Raw genomic sequence first — 22950 nt, forward strand, 5'->3', positions numbered from 1 at the left:
ACACACACACACACACACACACACACACACACACACACACACACACAATCTCATTTTTAAAAAATGTGCAGAGAACCTGAATAGATATTTCTCCAAAGAGGACATACAGATGGCCAACAGACATATGAAAAGATGTTCAAAGTCACTAATCATCAGGGAAATACAAATTAAAACCACAACAAGATATTATCTCACACCTATTAGAATGGACATCATCAATAAATCAACAGACAACAAGTGTTTGGTGAGGATGCAGATAAAAGGGAACTCTCTTCACTGCTGGTGGGATTGCAAATTGGTACAGCTACTATGAAAAACAGTGTGGAGATTCCTCAAAAAATTAAAAATAGAACTACTTATGACACAGCAATTCTACTTCCAGGTATTTATCTGAAGAAATCCAAAATACTAATCCAAAAATATGTGAATCCATATGTTCACTGCAGCATTATTTACAATATCCAAGATATATAAGCAACCTAGGTGTCCACCAATAGATGATTGGATAAAGAAGATGTGGTACATACACATAATGGGGATTTACAGCCATAAAAAAGAATGAAATTTCGCCATTTGCAGCAACATGGATGGACCTAGAAGGTATTATGCTAAGTGAAATAAATCAGCGTGGAATCTAAAAAAACATAATAAATGAACAAACAAAACAAAAACAAACTCATAGGTACAGAGAACAAATTGATGATTGCCAGATGGGAGGGGTATTGGGGGACTGGGTGAAAAACAAAGGGAATAAGAAATACAAATTAGTAGTTACAAAATAGTCATGGGATGTAAAGTACAGCACAGGGAATACAATTAGTAATGTAATAACTATGTATCGTGTCAGATGCATCCTAGACCAATGCGGGGGGTGGGGATCATTTCGTAAGTTATATAAATGTCTAACCACTATGTTATACGCCTGAAACTAATACAATATTGTATGTCAATTTTAATTGAAAAAGAAAAAACAAACAAAAAAAGAGTGCTGGTGTAGTGCATGGTTGATGGGCTAAGTCCCACCTAAAGCCAATGATCTAGAATCTAAAAGGCACTTTCTTTTGGACGGAGGTCTCTGAGTAATGGTCCCTCTGCCCCTCCAGAGAGACCTGTTGCCACTTACTTAACCTAAAGAGAATCCTGAAGCATAGGTGAAGGTGGACAGATAGGTAGGCCAGTGGCAGGAGAGGTGTGAGCCTCTCCTGGGCCATGGAAAGCCTTTGTCATGTCTATTTCTAAAGGTTTTTAGTTGACATCAGGATGATGGCTTCACGGTAGTGAATAAGCCAGCCTCTTGCTGGGACCTCCTCCAAAGCAGAAATGGCCAGCATCCTTGCAGAGCAGAGGAAAGATGCTGAGGTTTATCCTGGCAGCCCCGACCCTGAGTGCCGAGGCATTTGGTGCCCAGGATGTGTTTTCCAGTTTAGGAAAGAGAACAAGGCAGACATCCCTTCTGGCTAATACAGCCTCACTTGGGCAGAAAGTAAATCACCTTTAAGATGGGATCTTTGGGGAGGCTGGAGAGGACAGCATTGTGCCTGGTGGCTCATGGCTCTGGCCCAGACACAGCCCTGAGCACAGGGGGACCCAGAGTCCAGCCTCCCTGCAAGCTGAGATGCCCAGGACATTCCCTTACAGTTGGATAATAAGTAAATGTACGTCAGCTGGGCCTCAGCAGCAGAAGATGCAGAGGTCAAGCAGGAGCCACAGGGGCCTGGCAGGCACCAAGTAGGCAGGAGCACCGCAGCTGTGCGCTGAATCGCTTTTAAGGGCCAGAGCAAGGACAGGAGGGCTGTCTACACCTTGTCCTCTTCTCCAAAACTCCTACTCTGTGGTACATGGCCTAAAAGTCAGGAGTTAACCTGGAGTATTCAGTTGCTAAAAGTTAAACTGCTAAAAATCAGAGTAAATCCCCTGGCCTCTTGCTGGCCCAGAGAAAGTGCCCCCTTAGGTGGGCAGAGGACAAACAAGAGAGGCAGCCCTACCAGTTGATTTTTTCTCTCTCCACTGGTACAAGAGGGGCAGTGAGCCCCTTCAGTATTTAGAGGGGCTCAGGAACCCAGAATGGAAGCCAAGACTTCAAAGTGCTCTAAGAGAAACCAGAGTGTGGTCCTCAGAATCACCAGACTCTTGTTAAAAAATGCACATCCCTGGCTCTCACTAGAGCCAAATGGTCGGACTCCAGGGCACTATGGCCAAGACCTCTGCATTTAGTCAAGTTCCCTCAGGAATTCCTACACAGCGTGAAGGGCGAGATCACATTCCTGGGACCCCTGGACCATGTGCAACCAGCCTGCACGGTGAAGCCCAGGCCTCTGATGACCAGTGAGCCGTCACACAAGTATGATGAGCAACTCGACCTAGAAACTCACGAGCAGCCATCATGCTCACGTCAGCCGAGCTAGTCCAGGAAATGACCCAACCATGCCCCTTGTAATAGCATAAGCAGTTGGTCTTTTTCCATAAGGGACCTAAACTCACATACATACAGATGGGGCAGTGAAGTATGGTTTAAAATGTAGGTGTCATTATTTTCAGGTATGATGAGGCCAACAGATTAGTGCAACTGCCATTGAAAAGTGTTTGCTACTCATAGTTTCTGCTATGGACTGAATTATGTCTCCCCCAAAATTAATATGTCAAAGCCTTAGCCCCTACTGTGACTGTATTTAGAGACAGGGCTTGTAAGGGGGTGATCAAGGTTAAATGCAGTCATAAGAGTAGGGTCCTGATCCTACTGGATTAGCGTCCTTTTAAAAAGACCAGAGAACTTAGATGTGCTTGCTGCCCCCTCTCTGTCCCCTCCCTCTCTCTCCCTCTCTCACTCTTTCTCTCTCATAAAAGGACACAACAAGAAGGCAGCTGTCTACAAGCCAGGAAGAGATCTCTCACCAGAAACTGAATCAGCAGGCACTTTGACCTTGGACTTCCAGCCTCCAGAACTATGAGAAATTTCTGTTGTTTAGGCCCTCAGTCTATGGTACTTGGTTATGGCAGCCCGAACTGACTATACAATGCCGAAGAGGGGGGCCACGCCACCCAAAAAGGGCCACACAGGGAAGCATTGGGGCTGGTCAGGAGGCAGAGGGAACAAAGGGAAAACATGAGAGAGAGTCTGTATCGTGGATCCTGCAGGAAGGAATGGGTAAAGCAGAGTAAGCAGGCTTAGCACTGGCTAGTTTGAATAATTTCTACAGGTTCTAGGGTATACAGGCTGTCCCCGAGTCATCTGGTGTCCAGCGAGGGGGTGACTAGTGGTCCTGAGAGTGAGCCTGTGGGCTCTGGATTAGTTTGCATGTGAAAGGCGTGCTGCTGGGTGAGTTGTTCACTACCTCTTAGAATTAGCCAGCCCTGGGAAGGGTGGTCTCTGTGCAGTCTGCAAGGTTCCAAGATGTCTAAACATTCAAATTACAGAAAATAAAAAGGCAAGATTAGTACAGGACAGAGAAGGAAAGTGCTTGGAGGCTAAAGACTGTGAGCAAGATGGGAAGAATACAACAGCAGATGGGTTCTGACTATGAAAGACCCAAGGCCCACTGGGAATCCTGTGGGAGCAGGCAGCTCATTCTCTGTCCCAGCAGAGCACGTTTCTGCCTACCTGCCACGGGCCTTGGCACTCAGATCCTTTAAGAAAGCTACAGTGCCTTCTCCTCTGGCATTGAAGGACACGGTGCAGACAGGACACGGGATTTCCAAAGTCATCTGGACGAGAAGCTGCTTAGACTCCTCAGGAACGTCCCCCACCACAAAGTAGTAAATGGAGTCAATCTGCAAAACAGCAAACCAGCAGTTTATCTCCTGATATGCCCAGCCTTGTCCTGGACTTAGGGGCTATATACTATCTACAGCACTGCCTTTAAATAAAGGGCAGTAAAGGCGGCACTGCTCACTCTCCTGTGTGGACATTTAGGGGCCAAAGTCAGGAAGTGAGACACTCAAGGGATGGTGCCAAGCAGGTCTCCTGGCGGTGGGTATAGTCTCGGGTTCGCATGGAAAGGACGTGGCGGGTAGACTTGGAGAAGCATGAGTACATCATATCGGTCAGGAACAGGTGTTTTCAACACGAAGGAAACACTGGCACAGGCAAGTGGGTGGGGAGCTCATTAGCCATTTCCCATGGCAGAGCCAGAATTTCACAGTGCCAACTCCTCCATCCTCACTCTGAAGTTGAAGGTGGCAGGAGGGCATGTTGCCAGTTAGTTCATCCTCTGGTCTCACCTGGGAGGTGAGGCTGTCCTGACTTCACACAGCAGGTCAGAAGCCAGGTCCACCCACAGGGCCTTGCCTCCCACCGCCATGGCAAGCCATAAGAAGAATGGGAGAACGAACTACCCTGTGTCAGGAAAAACACACACACATACACACACACACACACACATACACACACACACAAATACGCACACACACACAACCTTCAGGGACCCAGGAGATACACACCTTGCCAGGCATGAAACAATCCCAACTTGTTCTCTGCTTAATTTAGAGAGAGAGATGTCAAATCTACCCAAGAGCCCCCCATGACAACGACTCTCCCCCAATCCCAACCCCAACCATACCACCCTTGCTCTTTCCCTAGGATTTGCCTTCCATGGTGTTTGTCTTCCCCCACTCATGAGCTCTGTAACCTCAGGCAAGTGATTTATTTAGTAGCAATAAGGGAGAGAATGCAGCTTAACTCATAGCTGGGTTTGAGCAAGATGGCTTCACCTACATAAGTAAATCTCAGAATGTAAAAACCCAGGGAGAGCTGGGGCTACATATCATCTAAGCCTGCCCTACAAACACCCAAATCAACTGTCTCCGCAGATACCTAGGGAAGAAACCCCACAAATGTGTTGTGTTTAAGGGACAAATAGATGTCCTCCCCTTTTAGGATTCATGAGCCTCTCTCTGATCTAATTATAGACCTCCTTTAACAGAAAGTATATAGTCAATGACCTGCCTGCGACTTCAAACCTGAGACTTAAACCCATACAGAAAGAAGTGGGGTATAGTCAGTCATAGGCTGGTAGGATGCCCTGTGGGCAGTAGCAGGGCAGACTGTGCTCCCGGAGCCAGGTGAGGGCAGGGTGGTAGAGGGCACAGACCGGGAGTTAGGAGAAAGCAAAAGTGGGTGCTGAGACCAGCCTATTGCACCAACAACCCTCCTCCAAGTGGGCATAAAGCATCCCCTACGTCCACCCTACCCCCCCCCAAACTAACCCCCCACTCTTTCTCTCAGGCCTTTCAGCACCAGCTCCCTGGTTTTAAAAAAGGTCTAATGGGAGGCAAAGACTGAGGAATGCTATACCTTCTCTCAGACAGTCACCCAAGTGGCAGAAAAAAACTTTGAAAGAAGAGTTCTCCAGATTCCGTATTAGACAACTAATATTTTTCTTCCAACAAGTGCATTAATTCATTCCATTTGTCTCCTGGTGTTATACATTACCTTGTGTCAGATTTTAAATGAGCTCTACTGAGCTGCAGTTATTACTTAGTGTTCTAGCTGTGTTGGTGCCCAAGCACAGCATGGGGACGGGTTCATCCTCTCATAAGGATCTAAAATCACACATGGCCTGAGACAGGCGAACAGACATGGTGCAGGGAGGTACTTGGGTTTATTGGCTCAACGGGGAGGTGCGTGAGGACAAAGATCTCTAGGTGGTCTGTCTGCGGCTTCTGACACCCTGTAGCTCTGCTGTCCGGCATGCAAACTCAGCTTCTTTGCTCTGGCAATAAATACTCCAAGGTCCTGGCACAGAAAGGTTTTTCCCTCAGATTTCATCGAACTAAAAATTGCTATAGCCAGCAATGAGTCAGATTTCCTTTCCTTCACTAAGACTATAGGGTTATTGCTGAGTTCATCACTCAACCTGTCTCTTGCCAACTCTCAGTTATCCACGCCACAGATTTCCTGGGACACTTCCCACTGAGGCGCCTGCCCCTCCCCCATTCTCTGTGGCTGGGAAGATGTCAAGGCTTCCTTGGCTGGGCAGAATGTAGGTTACTGTGGGAAGCTGCTGGAGAAATATCTCAGAAAGAATAAGACATTTCAAGTGAAAACAGAAAGGCTCCACCCTATTTTACAGAGTATAAAGTAGCAAGAGTTTGTGATTCATGGTAAAATGGATGAATGGAACCCAAATATTTTTCATGTTTTGTGTTGTCAAATTCAGTGCAGATTAGCATTTAAGGACATGCTGGTCAGCGAGGAAGCTGCTCCCGGTCCTGGCTGCTTCTGCTGGTCATCCAGACTGGCTCTTGCCCCAAGGAGCTCAGAGGTGCTGGTTAGGGGTGAGGACAGGACTATCTTAGACTCACATCTAGCCCCCTTAAGAATATCAAATTATTTCCTTTCCATCCCTTCAATGTTCAATGAAGATTTACCAAGCCTGGGCTAGGCCTTGACATCGCTAGGGACACAAAGGTAAAAAGATATGATGCCTGTCTGGACTGCCTTCAGAGGTAAATGAAATGGCAGGTTTGTGACTGATGTGGCTGGTCCTTCTGCTTACTGGCCAGTGGAGAAGTCCCCTTACAGAGTCATGTGGATCTGCCTCTAATTCACCCACTTAGTCTCCCAGTTAAAAAAGGAAACAAATCTGTGCCTGTCAGGTGGATGGAAGAGAGGCTGAGCGAACAGAGAGAGGGAGTGCGCTCTGGGTGTGTGGCCTTCTGCTGAAAGCAGAGCAGAGGCCCTCAGTTAGTCTTTTCAGGCAGTCAGACCCAGTCACTGGATCGTCAGCCTTGCCTTTTCCAAAGGCCCCTCACATCCTGGATCAGTAGGCCTCCTGGGGACTTGCGGCACAACACCACCTCCTCACAAAAGCCAGGGAGGCTACCAACCTCCCAGAGGCGAGTCCTAGGACCATGGGGTGCCGCAGAGCAGAAACTCTGCACTAGATGGCACATCTGGGCTCTGGGGATGACACCGGCCCCTCTAAACTGCCAAACATTTCCTCAGTACCCCCACAGGCTGCCCTTCCCATGAGTAGGCTCCTTATCCCAGAGTACAACTGCAGTTCATCCATCAAGTGCTCCACACACACTACAGTAAGAGCCAGGATTTACACAGACCCCACACCCTGCCCAGCTCCTCTGGACCTGGGGCTCATGCTCAGTCACCCCTCTCCATTCTATCTTCTTGTCCTACCTGTGCTTACAAAGCCAAGTGCTGGAGGAGGCCAGTGGCTCTGAGCATCCTCCTTCACCGTTGCCAAGCACACAAGATAATACCCACTTTCTCAGTTCCTGTCAGGACCCACTCATGGGAGACACTAACCCAAAGCATGTGATCATCAATAGGAAAGGTCTGGGTGTTTAGCTTTACTGTTCAAGTTTCCTAAGCCTTAAATGTCTTCTACTCATAGCAAATGGCAGCTACATGGATCCATTTCAAACTCACTGGGATGCACATGAGGGGCACAGAAGAAAGGGATCGGCCCTTATAGAACCCATTCCCCTCTCCACAGTACCCCAACACATGCGTCTTGTTTACCCCTCATAGACCACAGGGAATGGCATTTTTAAATATGAAGCAGTTACATTTCCCAGAATTTTCCTTGAGACCACACCCATACATAAGCTCTAGGTGGAGGGACACAGTGGTCTGAATATGTTTTGCGTTTGCCATATTCCATAGCTCAAGAGTTTCCAGGTGGCATTTGATGATCAATGCTTGTAAGCTTATTTCTAGGTTCTCCCTCTTCTACAGGACTTTCCTAGAACTCACAAAAATGTTCCATGTTTCCTGGGCTGGGATGAAAACAGAGAAAGGAGAAGCATAAACCAGAGGGAAAGAAAAATAGAACATCAAGGTCACCAGGAAATCTTGCAGTCCTGTCAGGTCGCTGGAGTCAGCTGTGACAAGGGTAGCTTGGTAACAGACAAAGAAAGAGAACACCCATGTACACACACACACACAGACATCCAAGAGCTTGTGAAACCTTCTGTTTCTTGAATGCTAATTACAGTGTCCAAACACTTGAAATTTTACAGATGTCAAAACAAACTTGAAAGGCCAAAGAACAAAGGAGCTTATATCTTGTTCCTCTTTAATGGGAAACATTTGCTCCTCTGGCTTCATGAGGATAAACAACATGTTTCCAATTTCAAATCATCATCCTCAGTATCAATAAACACAGTCTGGTGACCACTGGGGGCTGCTCTTCCAAGGTGCCACTACAGGGCCTCCTTGCCCAAGAAAGGACTTCTTAATGCAACAGAATAAAGCCTGAAATCTCCAGAATCCCTGGGCTTCCAGGGTGGAGGAAGCAATTACTGATGAATGTTAATTAATTAATAGGTATTAATTAAGTAGCTGTATCCCAAAGGAAAGCAGGCCTACACCCAGCAGAGAGCTGGGATGCCAAAAGCCCCTCCTGCACAGAGGACATACTCTCTGACTGGCCACTACCCTTAACAGCCACAGGTTAGTCACAAAAACACACACCCTGTGGCTAAAAGAGACAGTAACACACCATTTAATTGCTTCTTCCAGATAAATATTTCCAAAAGGTCCCTTCAAAATGCATATGTGAATACACTGACATCTGAAAGAGGATGATGCAGGGCAGAAACAGTTGACAGACTCATTTGTGAAGAGAAGGAAGTGGGAAAGCTTCAGAACAGTGTTGGGAAGCCCTACTGCCTCATCCTCGGCTTCTGTGAATCCCACCCTCTTCCCCCCTCCCAGTGGACTGAAAAGCAGGAGTGGAATTAAAGTGTTAGAGAAGCGCAACTGTGGCCTAATGCTATCCTTTCTCGAGGCTCAGTAGCTGTGAGCACATGTGGCTCTTCTGTCATTGGCCAAATGAGGGCCTGCCTGTGTCCCCAATCGCCCTACAGGGCGAGCCTAGGCAAGCTCAGGGGTCTGGGGTTAGGGAGTCTCATTGTGGTTGGTCCAGATCTGCCATCACTAAACCGGCCATTTTGATCCCCATCTGTAGCCTGTCACTTATTTCTCACTTGGTTCCAAATTCGGAGGTGAAGAGGATTAAGACTTATGGGCTCTTCAATGCTAATGATGTGGCCTCTGTGGGAGGCCACTGGGAGAGACCCAAGATCAGCTGAAAGGCAGTATGAAGATACTGAGTGTGAAGAATCAGCTTGAAGCCACCTTCGGGACCTCGGCCAGCTCTGGATATACACTTACAGTTTTGTCTTTCCCAGCTTCCAGCAGAGCATCCAGGTGGCTAGCCTGGCTCAGAGCACGCTCAAAGGTCAGATTCTCAATCCAACTGATGGCCGCAGCTATGGATTGTTCCGTCACAGGAGCAGCATTGTCCTGCCATTTCACAGGCTCTTGAGAAGCCCTGAAAGGAATCACATGGGCTGTCACCAGGCATTGGTCAACATAGCTGTCAGCCCTCAGTCTCACAGCTATAAGCAACAAGCCACTTAAGGTCACCAGCGCTAAGAGAAAGAAAAAGCAGCTTCCAGTCCTCTCTCTGAAAATTACCAACAAAACAGGCAGGCTGTTTGAGATGGGTTTCCAAAGCACCACTACCTTCTATCAGCTGTACTGACAACAGAAAAACAATGTTTGCGGGAAAATAATCTCAAACATTAATGAGTGCATTAAAATTATTGAGGGACATTACTATCATAAACAGGTAGGTTTATATGTAACTCTTCTATTACTAGTAAATTTAAAAGGCTTCACAGCATTGAGATTTGTAAATCACCAATAATCTTATTACTCTAAAATTTTGTCTAATTCTTCTATTACATTGTTTTCATTGTTCTGAAAGATTCCCATCATTTTAGGTCAAAAACAGTATTGTTCTGAGTTCAGCAGAGCATATGTTTTTAAATCCTGGAAAAGTTTGATTCATCATTTTGAGTACAAGAACAGCTATTTGAATTTATCTCTGTTTATAACTGAACAATTATGAGTCACATATGAATTCGGGATTATAAGAATTATATGACTCATGGACTAAATGAATCATCCTGAGTTGTTCCTCATAGCCCACCTCCAAAGACAGAGGCTACCTCCACATGTCACCTCTAGATAGGGAATCTGGCCGAATGGCATATATGATATAGCATGGATTTCCAAGAAAGCTAAAGCATTGCAGACTTAAGCACTTAATTCCTTCAATAATATATTCATGACAAAAACAGAAACCTGAGATAGAACACAATTAGGCAGCATCCCCAAAGATGAGATCTACTTAGCCGAAAATACTTTATTTAAAAAAAAAAAAAAGTCAGTCAGGTAGATAGCCCCCATCCAGATGTTTCCTGTCAGGGAGGTACAGCCACTGTTCCCCATAAGAAGTTGGCCTGGAGTCCAAATCCTCTCAAATCCAAGCATCCGTAAATGATTGATTGTAAAAACTCTGAAATATGGGAAATTCTATAAAGCCAGCCACCTGCTGTTCTGATTAAGGGGGTCAACTTGTGGGGAGGTCTACTTGAGTTGTAAGCTCAGTGTAAAAACCAGTGATATTTGTGACAAGTTTGAATTCATTATCCAAGCTACAATCTCAAATGAGTGAAGGGATTTTTAGGGCCTTAATTATATATTCAATATAATTTATCTTCTTATATTTGACCTTACCATGAATTGAAAAAAGTATGTTTCTAAATATCTCCTCACTGGAAAACTAGGATGCCATGTGCAAAGCAGATAAAAGTTTTCTAAGATTTATTCATTGTGGGTTTCTGCTGGAGTCCTATATTCTGGGAAATTACAAGATAACACTGCCCCCACGTCCCACCATAGAGTTAACTATGTTAGTTATGCTACTTAATTCCAGTAAATGGAAGTTCCTTTGTAGTTTCACTAAAATAACTCCTTCCTATAGGAGCTCACCGTATGATATTGAACTTGGCTATGTGAGCCACCTGCTCCCGGAAGACCATTACTAGGGCGTCCTGGCACAGACGGAGCTCCTCCTCCTGCATGCCGCCCAAATCTAGCACTATGGTGATGTGCTGTTCCAAGATGACACCAAAAATCTGCCGGCTTTCGCTGGTGAGCCAGTCCATCCGCTGCTTATAGCTCTCCACAGCTTGTGTTAAATGTTCCACAAACTGATAGATCAGTTCTGATTTGGCTGTCAACTTAATGAAAATAAAAGTTAAATAAATAAATGAATAAATAAATAAATGCACACCAAAGTAAGTCACTTGGACCACAGTGCAGCCAGGAACAACAGGGCCCACTGAATCAAGGCCTCTACCATCAAGAACTGCAGGTTAACGGTAGTTTTGTAGATGATCCTCCAAACCCCACATAACCCAGCAAGAAGTGTCCCAGTCCTTAAACTGAAAACCCTTCGCTGATTCTCCATAAGAGAAAAGATGATTGTGTGTTCTATTAAAACACAGCACTCTTTAAAGAAGAAATGTGTTTCTTGATCATGTTCTATCTTTATTAGAAAATGTCCAGGGGAACTTTTAAGAAATTGGGGAGAAAAGAGAGATCAACAAAAGCTGATTGAAAAAAATAGTTCTCATTAAAGTTTTCCTAAGTACGACATGCCAAAAATATTCTGAAAATGCTTCTAAACATGCCAGCACATCTGCCTGGCTTCCTCTAAGAATGCCACCCTAGTGACTCAGCCTCCTGTTCATGACCTTTGTCCTGTGTCCTCTGTCTCTCAGGCCAAGCTTCCCTGTACCTGGATCACTCAATCACCCACAGCTGCCACCGACACCAATAGGGGTGGTCCCTGAAAGGAGACAGAGACTTGGGGGTGATTTCTTGTATACACAAATAAACCATCACTCACAAATCAGACACAATTGTGCAAGGCCTTTCAGGGTGTAGGGAAGTAGGAGATATAAAAAAGGAATAATAAAAATTGTACCCTATTCTGTGAAGAATCAAATTTTAAAAGATCTAGTACTTTTTTTTAACAATCTTCAGAACACCCCCAAAATACCTAAATTGTTAAAGAAAATGTGTTTTCTGAACATGCCGTGAAATTCTACATTTTCATGCCTTGGCATGTGCTGGCCCCTCTGCCTTAAACTCCTTTCCTTCTCCATCCCTTGTCTCTCAAGCTTATTCCTTGAACTCTAGCATCTGCTTTCTATGGCTCCTTAAGGCAGAATTCCTGTCTCACCAGTGCTCACAGGACTTACTACAAATCCCTACCACAATGCAGAAACCAGGATGGGGCCGAGTCACAGGGGCTGTGGAGTTAGATGGAACAGACGTTTTCTATAGTTCTGTATTGATTTCCATGTGGATCAGATAACAAATATACTTAGCACACCAAACTCAAGAGTCCGTGGATATTATTGCTTAGGATCAGGCTGTCTAAAGAGTAATTTTTTTTAAATATGAAGAAATAACAGTCCAGGAAGTGCATGTGTACATACACTGTGAAATGCCATGATGGGCTGTATGTCTTCGCAAGCTCCCTGTGATGTACCAGGTATGTGCAGGGCCGGCCACAATGTGGGCACACGAACTGAACCATGTGTTGTTGCTGGGAGTGGAGTCCAGCAAGAGGCTCCACTTGCTCTCTGTCACCCCTTCCTGCAAAAGCAGCCTCTACTCCTAGTGCCTCTGGCAGGTAATAGCAACTAGCTCTTGCCTTTTAGCTAATCTCTGTCATAATGCCTTTTTTCTTTATTTTAAAGGCAAAGCAAGGTGTTGATATGCAAAGGTTCTCAGCTCTGGTCAAGAGCTTCCTGCACTTACCTCTAACAGGCCAAGTGCTTCCCTCCCCAGCTCTTGAGCAGGGACTTTCAGGGCCTTGGCTCCTGTGAGCCTCTCAGCGTGGGCCACTCCCAGACCTCAGCAGCGTGTCACAAAGTCTGTCCCTCGAGGGAAGTCCTACTTACATTATATGCTGTACCATCTTCTGCTCTGTAGACCCGTGGAAACAGGCCCTCAGCATACCGGGAAGCCACGAGTCTCCCCAGAGAAATCACATAATCTGCATTTTTACAAAGAAGAGCAATCAAAATGGTGCATTATCAATGCTTCTTATTTTTATTTCAAAATACTTTTCTCTGACACCAAATATTATCCCCAGTGACAGCTGCAATCTGTGATGCTTCTCCATAATGAGGTGTTTCTAGGTGCTATGATAAATGCAACTGTTTATGACACACATAATCCTTTAACATATGAATGAATGGAGAAGAAAAACAGGGTCTGTTTTTTAGTTTCCTGGTTCTTTTACCCAGAATGATTAAGGCAGAGGTCAATAAGACAACATAGAAACTGTTTAATCCCCAAAAACTTTTATTAAGGCTTGGACTTAGTTTTCACAATTTTAAAAATTAAACTTAGATATTATCTATTATTCTCTCAAGTTGGGGTGCATGAATAGATGAGTGAAATGAAGCAAGCAGGTAATAGCTTCGGAATACCCACACAGAATGTCAAAACCACAACATTTCTTCTCAGATTATATACTCAGCTGTTCAACAGCCGTCTCACAAACACTTATTGGGCACCCCAAGTGCTAAGCACAGCACTCCAGGACGGGACTATGATGCTGCCTAAAATATATTTCTATGCCTTCGTGGAACTAACAGAAGGCTACAGAAAGTTCTCAAGGACTAACTCTGAATTGGCAGGATAGGCAATGAAGCCAAGCTTCACAGGGAGGCTTCAGAGAGCTGCTCCTATTGTGATGTTTCAGTGTTGCTGGTGTTATTGAGTCCCAAGGTGGGGGAGAGAATGGTGGTACTCTTGAATACAGTATGCTCATTCCTCTGACTTTCTAAGGGGACAGGATAAAAGCCTACTTTGAAAGGCAGAAAGGGCAAGGCTGAATTTTATAGCCTCTGGGCAGGCTTGGTCCCAAATCACCAGGGGTGATAAAACTTACAATGTTCATAATAAAAGTAAAGAATGGATACTTGAATTCCATCAGCAATAACCTCACTCAATAAACCTCTCAAACTCTAAAATATCCATTCCAAGAGTTCAACTTCTTATAAGACTTTGGTAGAGCAATTTCAGAACACCAGCAGCACAATCTTTACCTGACACTTACTTAGAGTCAGAAGAGGGTTTTGTTTTGTTTTGTTTTTAGGATTGAAGGAGATGAGCCTACGGAAGACTCTATAAACTGCATCACTAATTTAAATGTGAGGCATTGTGAGGTCTGTATCCATTAACGGTGGAGTAGATTTTATTGGCTAACTTCACACAGAAAAAATTATAAACTCTGGGCAAAATATAAAAATAGCTACTTGAAGGCATTAGAGAGTAATCAAAAATAGACAGAAACTGGAATGGCATTAATCCTTGAAAGGAGGAAATTGGTGGGATTTGCATTTATTTAGCATAAGAGTTTGGAGTTTGAGTCCAACCAAATTAACTGCCTGCTAGAATAAGAATCAGCTCTCCATTCATCAACTCATATATTAATAAACAAACTGGTATATTCATACAATTCATCTCCTTATATTATTTGGTCATAAAAAGGAATAAAGTACTGGTATATGCTACAACATGGACGAGCCTTAAAAACATTATGTTAAGTGAAAGTAGCCCGTCATGAAAGACCGCATGTCATATGATTCCATTTATATCAATATTTCCAGAATAAGCAAATCTATAGAGACAGAGTAGATTGCTTTGGGCTGGTAGCTGAGGAGGTGGGCTGGATAGCCAAGGAGTACAGGGTTTCTTTTTGAGGTGATGAAAATGTTCTAAAGGTGACTGTGGTAACAGATGACCATATCTATGAATACACTAAAAATTGTTGAATTGTACACGTTAAATGAGGAATGACACAGTTTGTGAATCGCTGCTCAATAAAGCTGTTATTTTAAAAGGTAGAGATGAGAATCTAAGTGTTTTCTATTGACACAGACATTAGATTTGCAAAAATGTAAAACAATGCCACTTTTACTAAAGTTTTTTAGAAAATACACTTATTTTTCTTAAAAATGTTATGTTAACATATAATGAATTTGTTACTCTTAAATTAATAAATTTTTTTTAAAGTTTTTAGTTTCAATTTCCAATATAGTAAATATCAACAGATATAAATTATACAAGTTCTTATAGGAGATTAAAAAAGACATGATATGAAAGTATACAAAGATGTAATGAATTGAATAAAGATATATCAAGGTAAAAATTGTTACATGTTAGTGATAGGTAATCAATAATAATGGCAATGATTTTTCTCATCAGAAATTATGGTGGTCAGGAGGAAGTGGCACAATGTTTTTTAAGTGCCAAAAGAAAAGAAATGTCAACTCCAAATCTTAAATATATTAATGTTATTCTTCAGGAATGAAGGAGAAATAAAGTTATTGTCAGACAAAGGAACTTAAAAAAAATTGTTGCCAACAGAGCTACAGAATAAAGGAAGTTCTATAAACAGAAAGAAAATAATAAAAGAAAGAACTTGAAACATCAGGAAAGAACATAGTAAACATAAATATGGGTAAATACAATACACTTTCTCTTCTTGAGTTTTCTAAATTATGTTTGATGGTTGAATCAAAAATTATAGCACAGTCTAATGTTATTCTTCAAATATGAAAAAAAATAATAAATTATATTATAAATGGGGAGGGTAAAAGTGCATACAGGGAAATAGTTTCCACTCTTCACTCAAAATGGTAAAATGCTGACACCAATAGACTTTAGTAAGTTATGTATTTATAATGTAATACCTAGCACAACCACTAAAAAAGCTGTATAAACAGATATACTAAAAAGTACAGTAGATAAGTAAACACAGAAGTCTAAAAAATGTTTAAGTAACCCAAAAGGAAAGATAGGAAAAAAAATGAGTGGAAAACCAAGGAGAAAAAAACAGAAAACAAAATAAAATGGCAGACAAGGCCTAATACATCAATAATTACATGCAATGTAAGTGGTCTAAATACAACGATTAAATCAACAATTAAAAGGGACTGCCAAAGAGGATTTAAATAATGACCCAACAATAGGGTATCTATAAGAAGATTCCTTCAAATATAATGATATATATGTTAAAATAAAAGGTAAATCATATGAGTATTAATAAAAAGAAACCAAGATTGATTATATTAATATCATAAAAGTTAACTACAGAGCAAAAGAATATTACTAGGGACAGAGCAGAACATTATATAATTATCAAAGTGTCAATTCACCAGGAAGACATAGCAATCCTAAATGTGTATGCACCAAACAACAGAGTTGTAAAATATGTGAAGCAAACACCAATGAAACTCAAAGCAGAAAGAGACAAATCCATGGTAACAGTTGGAGATTTCAATATTATTCAACAATTGATAGAATAACTAAACAGGAAATCAGCAAGGATACTCAACAACACCAGTAAAAACCAGGATCTAATTGACATTTATAGAAAACTCTACACAACAACAAAAGAATACATACTCTTTTCAAGTACTCACAGAATATATACCAAGACAAACCATATCCCTGGCTATAAAACAAACCACAAAAACTTTAAAATAACTAAAACCAGAGTATGTTGTCTGTCCACAATAGAAATAAACTAGAAACTAATAACAAAAAGATATGAAAATCTCCAAATTCTTGGAAACTAAATACCATGCTTTCAAAAAATCCATGGGTGAAAGAAGAAGTCTCAACAGAAATAAAAAATACTTTAAACTGAATAAAAATCATAATATAGCATATAAAAAATTGAGGTGCACAGCTCAAGCAATGCCAAGAGGAAAATTTATAACATTAAATGATCACATAAAAGATACAAAAAGTCTTAAATCAACAATATAAGCTCCCACCTTAAGAAACTAGAAAAAGAAGAGTAAAACAAGTTCAACGCAAGCAGAAAAAAATAAGTAATAAAGATCAAAGCATAAATCAATGAAATTGAACACAGAAAAACAATAGAGAAAATCAATTAAACAAAAAGCTGGTATTTGAATAAGATCAATAAAGTTGACGAACCCCTAGCAAGACTGACAAAGATAAAAAGAGAGAAGACATGAATTACTGATATCAGGAATGAAACAGGGAATATCACTAAGGACCCTGCAAACATCAAAAGAATAATGTAATACTACAAACAACTCTGCACACGTAAATTAGACATCTTAGATGAAATGAATCAATTCCTCAAAATACAAACTACCATAACTCAATATGAAATAGATAATTTAAATAGTCCTATATTTATTAAGGAAATGAATTTGTAATTAAAAACTTCTCGATAAAAAAAAAAAATCCCCAGGCTTAGATAGGTTCTCTGGAGAATTCTACAAAACATTAAGGAAGAATTAACATTCTACACAATATTTTCCATAAAAGAGAAGACAAGGGAATACTTCGCAGCTTATTCTATGAAGCCAGTATTACCCTTAAACCAAAATCAGAGAAAAGGCAGTATAAAAAGAAAAAACTACAAATATCCTTCATGAATACAGATGCAAAAAAAAAAAAAAAAACAACCCTAACATAATCCTAGCAAATAGAATTCAGCAACATAAAAAACTACACAACACAACCAAGTAGTGTTTATTACAAGATACAAGGCTAGTTTGATATTCAAAATCCAATCAGTATAATCAACCAAATTAACAGGCTAGGGAAGAAAAATCACATGATCCTTTCAATTGACACAGAAAAAGCATTTAACAAAATTCAAGACTCATTCATGGTAAAAACACTCATAAAACTAAACATATAGGGAAGCTTCTTCAACTTGATTTTTTTTTAATCCACAAAAAACCTACAGCTAACATCATAGCTAATAGTGAAAGACTGAAAGCTTTCCCCTAAGATCTGAAATGAAGTAAGGATGCCCATTCTCACCACTGCTATTCAACATGGTACTGGAAGTTCTGGACAACACAAGGCAAGAGAAAGAATACAAGTCACGTAGTCAGAAAGGAAGAATGAAAACTTTCCCTATTTGTAAATGACATCACAGTCTACCTAGAAATCTCAAGGAATCAATAACAACAAACAAATAAACAAACAAATCTAGAACTAATGAGTTCAGTAAGGTCACAGAATAGCTCAACATTAAAAAAAATCAACCATATTTCTATATACAAGCAATGAACATGTGGAAAGCAAAATGTCATTTATAATTGCTCAGAAGATGAAATATTTAGTGTAAATCTAACAAAACATGTGCAAGACTTGAATGTTGAAAATTGTAAGACAGCTGAAGGAAATCAAAGACATAAATAAATAGAAAGATATTCCATATTCATGGACTGGGAGCCTCAACATAGTAAAGATGTCAATTCTTCTTAAATTGAAATATAAGTTTAATCAATTCTTTTCAAAATCCCAGCAAAATTTTTATAGACACACACATAGTTATTCTAAAATTTATATGGAAAGGCAAAGGAACTAGAGTAACTAAAACAATTTTGAAAAAGAATAAAGTAGGAAGAATCAGTCTACTCAATTTCAAGATATTTTTTATAGTTATAGTGATTAAGACTGCATGGTATTAGTGGAGAGACAGACACATAGATGCATAGAACAAAATAGAGAACCCACAAATAGCCCCACACAAGTACAACCAACTAACTGTTAACAAAAATGCAAAAGCAATTCAAAAGAAGAACAGTCTTTTAAACAAAAGTTGCTGAAGCAATTAAATATCCATAGTCAAAAAAATGAACTTATATAGAAACGTCTCAAATCTATCACAGGCTAAATATAAGATGCAAAACTATAAAACTTTTAGGAAAAAAAAAAATAAGAGAAAATCTTTGAGATCTAGCAAGATCCATACATGAAAAAAATCAATAAATTAGACCTTGTCAAAATTAAAAACACATTTTTGTTCTGAGAAACAAGAGGATAAAAAGGCAAGCTACAGAGTAGGAGAATATATCTGCAAATCACATATGTAACAAATAATTCATTTCTAGACTATATAATGAATTCTCAAAACTCTACATTAAAAAAACTATCTAATTAGAAAATGATGAAAAAACATGAAGAAACATGAACTCACCAAAATAATATATGGCAAATAAGTACATGAAAAAATGTTCAACAAAACTACACTTTAGGAAATACAGATTAAAACAACGAAATATCACTACACAACTATTGGAACAGCTAAAATTTTTAAATGGTGACAAACCAAATGGTGATGTGATATGAAAAAACTCTCTCTCATAGATTAATGATGTGAGTAGTTCAGCCACTCTGGAAAACAGTTGCAAGTTTCTTAACAAAACAAAATAAAACATTAAACATATACTTAACATACCGTTAGCCTAGCAATTGCATTCCTGGGCATTTAGAAATGAAAACTTATGTTCACACAAAAACCTGTAAACAATTGTTCGCAACAGCTTTATTTGCAATAGCCTGAAACTGGAAACTACTCAAATGTCTCTTAAAGGGTGAATGGTTAAACTGTAGTACATCCATAACATGGAATACTATTCTGCAATAAAAAAAAAACAAACTATAGATACATGCAACAACTTCGATGAACTTCAAAGAAATAATACCAAGTGAAAAAATACCAATGTCAAAAGCTCACATATGATATGACAGCATTTATATAAACACTCTCTGATTGAGAAAACTGTAGAGATGGAAAACAGACTGATGGCCCACAGGAGTTAAGGCTGTTGGGAGGCAGGGGTCAGAATGACTATAAAAGGTGGCACAGGGAGATATTCATGGTGATAAATATTTATATATCTTGATTGTAGTGGTAATTCCAAAAATTTACACAAGTGATAAAATTACACAGTGTATCAATGTCAAAATTCCTGGATTTGATATCACACTATAATTTTATAACAGGTAACCTTTGGGGAAAATGAGTCAAAGGGCCACGGGATCTGTCTATACTATCTTTGCAACTTTCTGTGAATTTATCATTTTTTCAGAATAAAAAGTATGAATCAATCAATCAACCAACTAAAAAAGAGAAGGTGAAATAAAGATAATATCAGATAAAAACTGAGAAAATCTGTCACCAGCAGACCTGCACTTATAGAAATGCTCAAAAGAAATTCTTCAGGAAAAAACACCAGATAGAACCTCAAATCTTACAGGAAGGAAAAATATTATAAAGAGTAAATATGTGGATTTTAAAATGCTATTTTTTCATTCAGTTTCTTTACAAGGCTAATGACTTTTTAAAGCAAAAATTATAACACTGGATTGTGAGATTTGTAATGTATGTAGAAATAAAATATATTAAAACAATGACACCAAGGAGAGAAGTGCAGGGTAGGTAGAGCTATAAAGTTCTTACATTTTACAAGAAGTAGAATGAAGGTTGTGTTTAGCAGACTGTGACAAGTTAAGGATATAATCACTAGAGCAACCACTGAAAATATAATGCAAAAAGGTATACTTAAGCCTATTGAAAATTAAATGGAAAAATAAAAATGGAGTTAAATGAAATACTAAAAAATATTCAGTTCACCCAAAAGAAAGCAGGAAAGGAGAAACAGAGGGTAAAAGAAAGGATGGGGCAAGTAGAAAACAAAAAGTAAAATGATAGGCCTAAATCTAACACTATCAATTATTACATTAAATGGAGAGAACCAAACACTACAATTACAAGACAGAGATTAGGAGACAGGGTTAAAGAGACACTCTTTAAACATAGAGACTACAGACAACTCGAAAGTAAAAGACCATAAACATACCTTCCATGCAAAAATTGAGCATAAGAAAGCTGCAGTGGTTATACTACTACAGGACAAAGTAAATGTCCAAACAAAGACTACCATCTGAAATAAAGATGGACATTTCAAAATATTAACATTTGTCAATTCACCAGGACATAACAATTCTAAATGTGTATGCATTTAGAGTTTCAACTACATGAACAAAACTGACAGAACTAAAGGGTGAAATGGACAAATCCACTAGACAAAAAAAAATCACTAAAAATATAGAATATCTCTATCATACTATCTTGGCCTCATTAATATTTATAAATCATTACTTAAACACTGCATAATACACATTCTTTTCAAGTGTCTTTGAAATGTTTGCCAAGATATGTGCTGGACCATAAAACAAATCTCAGTAAATTTCAAAAGACTAAAATCATACATTCTCTAACTTCAATAGAATTAAATTACAAATCCAACAAAAACAAGGTATCTTTAAAAGTTCTAAAATATTTGGAAATTAAACAACACATTTCTTTTAAAAAAGGAATCAAAGAAAAATGTCACAAGAGGAAAAGAAAATATTCTGAACTCAATTATAATGAAAATACTACCTATCCAGATTTGTGGGATTCAGCTAAAGCAAAGCTTGGAGGAATACTTATAATTTTAAATGACTACATTAGAAGAGATAAAAAAAACCTTAAAATCAATTATCTAAGTTTCAATTTTAAAAGCTAGGAAAAGAAATACAAATTAAACTCTAAGTGGAAGGAAGTAAAAAATAAAGATAAAAGCAGATCTATTAAATCAAAACAAAAAATAGAAAAAAATCAACAAACCCAAAATTTGGTTCTTTAAAAAGAGTTATGATATAACCCCTAATAAAACTTATCAAGAAAAAGTGAGAGAAACACAACTTATCAGTATCAGGAATAAAAGAGGGGACATCGCTAGAGATTTTATAGGTATTAAAAATGTTAAGGGAATATTATAAACAATGCTTTGCCAATATCTTAGGAAATACTGATAAAAGCAGACAAACTCCTTGAAAAAACACCCCTTTCTGAAACTAGCATGATAAAAAAATTTTAAAAAAAACGAAAATCTGAATAGCTCTACATCTCTTCCTAAAATTAAATTTCTTATTAAACTTTTCCTACAAACCAAATTCCAGGCTCAGATAAGTTTCACTGGTGAGTTCTATCAAACATTTAAGGAAGAAATAGTACCAGTTACATGAAACGACATCACAACGTAGAAGGGGAGGAGGAAATAACTTCCAAATCATTTATGAGGCCAGCATAATCTTGATGCCAAAACCTGACAAGGACGGTAAAAAAACAAAAACAAAAAAATAGAGAGTAATATTCTCATGATCTTAGATGGAAAAACCTTTACCAAAATATAAAGAATTGCTATTTTTGCAAATATTAATGACTGAATTATAATTACTTGAAATATGAGACAAAACTGCTTTCAGTTTGTTTCCTTATACAGGAATCTCACAGGCCCTGACTCTAGCAGACCCCCACTCAAAAAATATATTGATGGTACAGAGCTGTACTAGCCCCTTTGGAAGGAAAAATAAGAAGGCACAGCCTGAGCCGTGATGAGCAAGGCCTTGCCATCAGAATGGGCCTCCAAACAGTCTGTAAGAAACATATCCTCTGGACTATCCTTATCACCAGTATGAAACAAAGCTGCCAAGAGAACTGGTGAAAATTTTGAAAAACACATTAGTAAAGGATGTCAATAGATACTTGTTTAACTAATTGATTAATTAATTGGCCAATTCAGAATTACTGAGAAAAATCCTACTAATGGAAATTGCCCTGATTGAAAGCATGCTCCTTGGGTGGGGGTGTTACTGATAGTTTGGGCAGGACATCCCTACTGGGAGGGCTAAGTTACATGTTGTAAGATACTCACTGTCCCTGACTCCCAGGCCCTATAGTATATTGCAACCCAAGTCAATATGTCATCTAAAATAGAACGCATCCTCACATATTTCCATACTCCATTGGAGGGCAGTACTCCTGAGAATGGAGAGCCAACACTTGAACCAACGCATTTAAAAGACACTGGACTGCAGCATAAGGAAGGCCACATGGGAAAGCAGCATGTTCTCCCTAGAACTACACAGAGCTTTTGTTTTAATCGATGATCTCCAAAGGTTGCACATCCCAGGGAATAAATGCAAATATCTCCTATTTCATCTTTCAAAGAAGAAAGAACAAAATCAAGCATGACTAATATTTAATATGTGGATTGACAATTGTACATCTACATAATATACATATATTGAGGGTGCAAACTTTTTTATCAATAAGCTTATGAGATCAAAATAAGCACAGAGACTCATGGTTTTTGAGGGACCTTCAGAACCGACACAGCCTCCTCAGAGACTAACAGGCGGCATGCTAGTTGGGTTTCACA

General features: G+C 39.7%; 1 protein-coding gene across 8 annotated transcripts in view; it reads right to left on the reverse strand.

Moving 5' to 3' along the window:
- VWA3B (von Willebrand factor A domain containing 3B) overlaps window positions 1-22950 on the reverse strand; it is a 137040-nt gene that overhangs the window by 109539 nt on the left and 4551 nt on the right. For 5 of the 8 annotated variants that reach the window (XM_023524304.1, XM_011381973.2, XM_011381972.2 and 2 more), the window contains 4 exons: window positions 12787-12881; window positions 10802-11052; window positions 9134-9293; window positions 3599-3768 (listed from right to left, as the gene is read on the reverse strand). In XM_023524304.1, the coding sequence (XP_023380072.1) occupies window positions 3599-3768; window positions 9134-9293; window positions 10802-11052; window positions 12787-12881 (676 nt within the window). The other 3 variants (XM_023524306.1, XM_011381975.2, XM_011381974.2) reach the window with 2 other exon arrangements.

The sequence above is a fragment of the Pteropus vampyrus genome, unplaced genomic scaffold (assembly GCF_000151845.1).
Source record: "Pteropus vampyrus isolate Shadow unplaced genomic scaffold, Pvam_2.0 Scaffold461, whole genome shotgun sequence".
Taxonomy (NCBI): Eukaryota; Metazoa; Chordata; class Mammalia; order Chiroptera; family Pteropodidae; genus Pteropus; species Pteropus vampyrus.